At 40.0% G+C, this 7,805-nt stretch overlaps 1 protein-coding gene across 3 annotated transcripts in view; it reads left to right on the top strand.

The window, feature by feature from the left end:
• The window catches only part of CCDC90B (coiled-coil domain containing 90B), a 27,041-nt gene that overhangs the window by 7,524 nt on the left and 11,712 nt on the right, over positions 1-7,805 (top strand). The window contains exons 2-7 of one of the 3 annotated variants that reach the window (XM_019525212.1): positions 263-382; positions 2,133-2,236; positions 4,328-4,429; positions 5,874-5,915; positions 6,032-6,103; positions 6,184-6,237. In XM_019525212.1, coding sequence (XP_019380757.1) covers positions 263-382; positions 2,133-2,236; positions 4,328-4,429; positions 5,874-5,915; positions 6,032-6,103; positions 6,184-6,237 — 494 coding nt within the window. Of the gene's footprint in view, positions 1-262; positions 383-437; positions 543-2,132; positions 2,237-4,327; positions 4,430-5,873; positions 5,916-6,031; positions 6,104-6,183; positions 6,238-7,805 lie in introns of those variants that run through there. The other 2 variants (XM_019525213.1, XM_019525214.1) reach the window with 2 other exon arrangements.

The raw sequence follows: 7,805 nt of genomic DNA, 5'->3' as shown, positions 1-7,805 counted from the left end.
TCTGAGTCGCTCTTTGTTGTGTAGATCAGGTTGGATGAGATTTGTAAGGCTGGAGGAAAAAGAAAATGGTTATTCCATTGCCTATTTTCACTATGCTTTATAATCAAGCCATTGAGGGATAATCCAACCTTCAGATGTACATCCACGTTTGTGTCCCTTTGTATTCCTTTTGACATGATTTTATATTGTGGATATTATTACATTACAGGTTATAACTTAACAAAGGAACTAATGACACTAAAGAGCTTCTTACCAATTTCAGGTTTTGCTGCCACAGCCTTTATGAAGTCATACGATGTGAGAAGAGTTGAAATAACCCCCCTAGAGCAAAGGAAGATAACTTTCGATACGCATGCTTTAGTGCGGGATCTGGAAGCACATGGTGAGCAACGCGTGTTAAATAACCCAAACAAAACCATGCTGTTACTTTCCCAAAGTATCCAGAAGTTTGTACCATCTTGCTTGCCTGTTGGTAACCCTTAGAGCATAAATGGAAACATCCCATACTGTAGTCTGGACAACCACAGCAATAAACTCATAAGGTAACACTTGATCATAGGTATGTAAAGGCTTATATGGTTCTTCCTGTCAGGAATTTCATACTGGTGTAAAGGATCAATAATAATCAGGGATCCTGGTTTTCTCTGATTAAAAAAATCCCCAATTTTTGGATTAAAAAAAGTAACCCGAAATCCACAATTTTCCATGATTAAAATGAAACACCACTATATATCTGTCTATCTATTCGTGGCGTTTCATTTTAATCATGGAAAAATGTGGATTTGGGGTTACTTTTTTTAATCTGAAAATTGGGGGGGCAGAGGTTATCAAAGAAAACCAGGATCCCTGATAATAATTAAAGAATCTCCATCAAGTTAAATTAGGTTACTTCTTCATGTTATACTAACCACACCTTCAGTTATTGAAACTGGATTTAAAAAGTCTGCTTTACTTTTTATGCACGATTTGAAAAAGTCTGCATTTCTCATTCATTTGTATGAGAACAACGTTGGGGTTCAGGACAATGTGTAAACCTAAGTAATAAAAAGGCCTTTTATTGGATTTCTTTTTCTGTCTCTGTTTAAAGTAATGTCAGAGAAACATTTTTGATTTTTAAGCTATGTCAAATTATACTCCAGACAGGTTATCCTCCAAACTTGCCTTTATAAGTTGGGTTTATATTTCACAGCCAACAGTGATGAATCAGAATTGTACCTGTGTTGAACTGCTCAGGTACATACTACAGAAGAAGATATTACAGTAATATGGTGCTGAAATAGTTGTCGTAGGTCTTTCTCCTTCCTTTAGCTCCCATCTCATGAAACCTCTTGCCAGTGTAGAAGATTTGATGCAGTACAAATGGATTTCATGGCATTCTCAAAATTTCCATTTAACCTGGATGTGGGCTGGTACCTTGGCAAATGAAGTCGTGAGGTAGTTAGAAAAATAAATTTGAGAATCCAAGGAAGCAATAGAAATACCATCAACCTTATTAAATCCTTGAGGTGCCTTCCTTAGTGGAAGGGGAATCTCTAGCAGTGTTTGTAGCTACCTATTAGAATAAAAGAACTGACAGTGAAGTTTCATAATTCCAGTGATTTGGGAGGAGAATAATGTCATATCATCCTTGTGCTTTTTCCTCGTGAGTTGTGAAAGTAGACGGATAGTTGACCTCTCCAGGGTCATTTTACGGATGGGGAACCTGGCGCACAGAAGTAGACTCCAGTCCAAGGATGCACTTTGTCAGTGGCAGAGCTGGAAAGAGAACCCAGGAGCCCATGTTTCTTGCCTAGCAGACAACTCCACCTGAACTCTCATCAGTTAGTTGTTTTATGATGTTCTCCAAAAGCTGACACGTTAGCGCTTTCCCGGGGTAAAATCTCACCAAACTACAGACAAAGTATAAATAGTAGCACCAGGTAGTAGAATTGCTAAGGCCCAGATTCAGACCTGGCGTTAACGTCTGCAGTGCTTTTGGTGATGGACTCTCTCTCCATGGCAGGGTGAATTATTACTTGCTTGTGCACTTGGATCCTGAGCTGAGGGCTCTGATTTATTACATAGTTGCCGCTCCTCGCTCTGGACAACTCTCTCATTTAATCTTAACCCATTGCCCTTCAACTGTCTTCTAGGCTTTGGGCAAGAACAAGCAGAGACCATTGTATCGGCATTAATAACTTTGTCAAATGTCAGCCTGGACACAGTGTATAAGGATATGGTGACCCAAGCTCAGCAGGTAACAAAACATTCATCTGAGTTTTCTTCATCTCTCTATTTGTCTCAGCCACAAATGCATGTGGTGTTAGAAAATAACAGTGCCCACATTCATATAGTTAAATTTAACAATAACAGGTATAACAAACACTTTACTGAGACAGATGGTCCTAAACTTTAAGCTGACATTAAGCTGGAAAGGGAGAAGTCGTATCTTGCATTTATTATAGTATGTTCTGTTCCATAGGAATGCAAAATGCCTTCCAGAAAGTAGCTGATACACTAATGCTGTGCAGTGGTCACTTCATCGGGTACTGAAAGCCAGTCTCTAGAGCCAGGCACAGAAACTGTTTCCATTTAACACAATCATTTAGGAAATTAATTTCAAGGAAGATTATATTAATCATGCGTTGAAAATAATGCATCTGCTTTATGTGGGAGAAATTAGTCCATCTGTAATAATATAGATACAATTTTTCTTTGGTTGGTTTCTCAATAAATTTACGAGCCATTAAACTGCTTCATGATCATCTTAATTCTTTCTGCATATTGGCCTCTTAGGCTGGTCATCTGAAATGGATACAGATACTTTATGCAAAGTATTGCGAGGTCATCCTTAACTCAGAAGTTCATACTAGTGCCTGTGATGCATCTGGTGAAGTAATCAGCAAACTGTTATGAGGGTGTACCCAAGCTGAGACAGCGAAGGAGAATCTTCAGGCTTTGGCCAAGATGAAATTGAAAAAAAATCTAAAATGTTTACCTCCTTTGCAAAGCTGACAGCCAGGCCTATACAAAAAGACTGATGCAAAGTAATTGCTTAATAATTAATCCATATCTACTGACTGAGCATTCAGGACAGTTCTCATTGAGTGAGTTTATGCAAAGAGGTATGAACTGTTTCTCTGTCACTTAAGATGTGAATCATTTCCAGCTGATTTTTATTTGAGTTATGTTTCTTAAAAATTTTGAGAACTTCTATCATGAATAAATAAACCCTCGTAGACGAAGAGAACCTGAGAACGCCACTGTTTTCCTGTTCAGTTAATATGGAAATCTTGCTGGCTTTGAGACCTGGTTGTATCCAGCACGGAAGCCTTAAATGAACATTGCTGTGACATCAAGACCCAAATGTAACCTACTTGGAGTAGTGCAGTAAATGGAAACCTGCTGCTGCTTGCGGCTTAGCAAGTGCTTTAATTTCAGGGGAACTATGGACAGAGTAGATTCCAAACAAAGACAGCCAAGTGCTCCCAGAAGCCATCGGGGGCTATCTCTTTGCCTTCTACTGATTTCAGTGAGAGTGGTTCAGGCTGTATTATAGGGAACAGAAGGGAAGAATGCAAACTCAGCACCTGGCCCTGAATCACAGCCTGACATTTCATAACGCTCAGCACCTTTACAAACAGGAGCCCCCAGAAGTCCCTGCCACTCCCTGTCATTGTTCCCTGCTTAGAGGAACAATACAGAAACTTCCTGCCATACCCAAAAGTCATACAGTTCTGAAGGCAGTAATGTTTAGGCTCATTTCAAATTTAAAGTTCCGTACCATATTTTTAGACATGTAGTTTAGGTCCAGCTTAATGGTGGTGGAGACTACAAAGAGGGAAGGCTGGAAGATTTCCCACGGTGTTTTTTCAGTGTGCCTTGTACCTGCATACACCTAGTGTGAGACAGTAATTTGGTACTCATAGCCACGCCATTTTTGCCTTTCTGGCTCTTTCAGCCAAGAGGAAAGTTAGTGCTAAACATGAAGTTAGGAACTTGGGGAGTCAGTTGGCTTGTTTTATGTAGACTGCTGGAGAAAGTGGTTAATGAAACTAAATTCCAGTCTTTGCTTTCTACCTTGGGTCTAAAAGGAAGGTATCACATGGGCACACATAATGATTCTGGATCCACTGAATCAATTACAGCTATTTATTTTCTGTTAGTTTGTGACTTCCGTTGTCTTTTCCTGTTTTTGTTCTAGTCACTAGTTTCTTCCACTGAAAAAGTTGATTTTCCTTGATGTAAGCAAATCTGCTACCTATTGAAATAGGGTCCTTGAAAAAAAAGTCTTAGCATTTTTTGGCCATTTTGAATTCCTTTCATATATATATTATTTTTTTTTTAGGAAATAACTTTGCAGCAGATAATGGCACATCTGGACTCCATTCGGAAAGATATGGTCATTCTTGAGAAAAGTGAATTTGCGAACCTGAGAGCAGAGAATGAGGTACAATTTGGTCATCCTCATTGAACAGATACATTTCAGAGTATGTTGCATTACATCTGGGAGGCCTTGTAGAATGACCTCTATGGACAGTCACTAGTACTTTAACCAATATTAAAAGTTTTTAGTTTTCTTACCCTTGAAAGATTAGAAATCTGCTGTGAACCCTGCCTTTTGAATAGCAGGGGTTGTGTTTATATAGAAAATAAGATAAAGATTCATGTGGTGACCTTCAGAAAAGAAAACTTCTTGTTTGAATCCTTGACTGATTTAATATATTTTTAAGTGTTCTTCCTTTTGTTATTACATGTGCAGTGTAGATAATATGCAGTTTATGACACAATATTCAGTAAAATTGCTGGTGGTTTGGGTAGTTTTAGTTCTTTTTTCCTGCCAGCATTTAGTATATTCAGGTATGTGCTTCTATCATCCATAGGCCATATGCCAATGTTCACAATGGCAAGATGCAGGTTGCAAGGTGCATTAGATGATGGTCCATTTATTTTAAACCATATTTCAAATAGAACTAGATATAAAGGTATAATTGCTGTTTTTAATTAAAATGACAGGCAAAGTAGTACATTCAAAGCACAGTAGAACCTGGACTCTTCCAGCCTGAGACCACTAACGTGCTCTAGCTAACTGCTGCAGCCTTTATAAAATCTGATAATGTTTTAACTTAGCTGCTCTGATCTAGGGATGTAAATACTGTTTTTAAAAGTATTCATTTAACCTCCTTTGATTATATCAGTTAAATGGTCAACCAGTAACACAGGAGCTCGGATATGGCTGCTGCTGGGAGCTGCTCCCAGGGCCTTTTGATGGGTGGAGGACAACCCAGCCTAGATGACTCCCCACCCTGGGAGGAAGGGAGCACCTGTGACAAGGAGCAGCTAATTGCTTACTTGAGGAGCCTTTGAGCCACCTGCTGTTTTCCTCTTAGGCTATGCCCTCACCTCCCTTTTCCCTCCTCTTAACCCCTCTCTCCCTCCTGCCTGCCCTGCCTCCTCCTGGCTCCTGTAGCACACCGTGCGCACAGCTTCCCTTACCCCCCTTCCCTACCAAACTGTGCACGCCGAGCTAAACAGTAACTGGTAAGCTAACTGGTTGTCCCAGGACTTGTCAGTTAAACGATTAATCGTTTAACCTTTTACAACCCTATTCTGATCAAGCTGCATAGGAGCAGGGAAGAGCTTCAGCTGAGTGCTGGAGAGGTGGTGCCCTTTGTAAAAGCTGCAGCAAACACTTGAGGGGCTCACTGTTCACTTGCAAATTAAGCAGGTTTGAAACCACCCAGATAGAAATGGTCCGGGTTCTGCTGCATGTTTTTTGAAAACACTGCAACCTCAGTGAGCTAGTTCAGTCAGTCTGACAAGTGTCATGTGATACCATCTAAAATGAGCAGTCATGTTGCTCAGTCTGTCAAATTCTCTCTCTTTTTACCTAGAAAATGAAAATTGAATTGGATCAAGTTAAACAGCAGCTAATGGTAAGTGAACAACAATTACCTGTACTGTCATTTCAGGGAGGTATATAATCATTTAAATAATTGTATGGCCGTTTATGTTAATGTAATTCAAAATAATATCATAATTTGTTTTTAAGAATGAAACAGGTAAAATCAGAGCTGACAACAAACTGGACGTAAACCTGGAAAGGAGCAGAGTGACAGACATGGTAAACTGTTCTTAGATGTTTTTATTAATTAGCTGCTCTTTTTCCACTGCTGAGATCATAATGCCTCTCTCAATCTGTAGTTTACAGATCAGGAGAAGAAGCTCATGGAAGCAACTACCGAGTTTCACAAAAAAGTGAGTGCTGAGCAATGGCTGTTCTGTACTTGTAGTCCATTTCACACTAAGGCCTTCACCCCACAGTACTTGTACACCCCAGATTCTCACTGGAACAAATTAGATTTTGAAGGTACAAGAAGTGCACTATTGGGCTGGATAGTTGGATATATCTGCCTATATGGCCTAAGCCTGTATTTCTTGCATGCACGCAAAAATATTCATACGCACATGAGCAAGTGTGAAAACCCCATTTTGGATCTTGTCCTGTGGAAATATTTTGAACTAATGTATCCAGTCCACTTTTTTCAAAGTAAAGTCCTTGCATAAAACTTTAAATCATTACTTCATGCGGTTTTAGTTTAGCTATTCTGCTTTCAGGTATTAGTACCTCTATGTTTTATTGCTATTTCTAGCACGTCTCTATACAATGCATTAAAGATTTGTGCCTACCAAAAACGTAAGAAACCGATGTCCTTTGATTAGAATTTTCAAACTAGCTCATTGTAGAGCTCTATCCTTGGCTTTCCCCCTCCTCTTCTTCCTCTTATCAGTTGTAGCCACTTGCATATTTGCATCTACCTCTCCCTTCCTGCAATCCTGCAGCAGCCTCAGACCTAACCTGGTGAAATCTGTCCCGGATCCTTTCTTCTACCCTGTTTCCCTCCCAGTTCACGGTATCAGCATTCTGCTGTGCTAGTCAGATACAGCCAAATGTGCAAGCCTCTCTCAGCTTGCACATTTGGCTGTATCTAACTCGTGTACTTCTTCCATATTTCTGATAATAGGATTTGTGGCTTCCCTCTGCTTCTAGAAAGATTGGGCCATTTCACTTAAACTTATAGCACAATAGGTCTAGATGAATACACAGAGGAAACAATGACATTTACTCTGTTGAGTAAAATGCCTCCTTCCCTTTCTGTGTTCCTTAATTTTTCTAAGGTTTTTCTATTGCCTGTTAGTGCAGCCAGATAGTCTTGACTGAGTTTTAAAGGAGGGCTTATGGCAGAGGGGAGCAAAGGACCCCCTGGAATTACCAGTGTCCCCTCTTGTTCCTTTCACTGCTAGGACTGATATACTTTGACTTGCAAGTCTCTTCCCATCGCACGTCAGGTGTCTGTGAGCAGTAACTGTTTTCTGAAATGTCTTAAATCTGCTTTTTGATCATTAAAACTGGTCTCCCTGCTCAGAATTAGAACAGCTGTTGTTTACCAAATCAGGGTCAGTGCTAATGAGATGGGATGAGATACGTGGGATAAACTGTCATGCTTGAGCATAAGCCAGTCACTGACTACCTGGGGCTAGAAAGAAACATCCCACATGAGCAGATGATTTAATCAACATCTCCAGGAATTTATTGTACCTGTATCTTCTTTATTGCTGGCCTCTGCCCAAGATGGGATACTGGATTAAATGGACCATGGGTCTGACCTGGGCAGGTGGGGTGGGAAATGACTTATTAAAAGTCATGTTAACACCTGTGCCACCTGCCTCCTGTACCCTGATTATTCAGGGCATTTACCACAGAAAGACAATTCTGTGGTAAATTTCTTTGCCTCCATTTTTCTAAGCAGGGACCGGAACAGTCA

The sequence above is a fragment of the Gavialis gangeticus genome, unplaced genomic scaffold (assembly GCF_001723915.1).
Source record: "Gavialis gangeticus isolate Ggan-Ray unplaced genomic scaffold, GavGan_comp1, whole genome shotgun sequence".
NCBI lineage: Eukaryota > Metazoa > Chordata > Crocodylia > Gavialidae > Gavialis > Gavialis gangeticus.
This window is presented reverse-complemented; position numbering and strand designations above follow the sequence as displayed.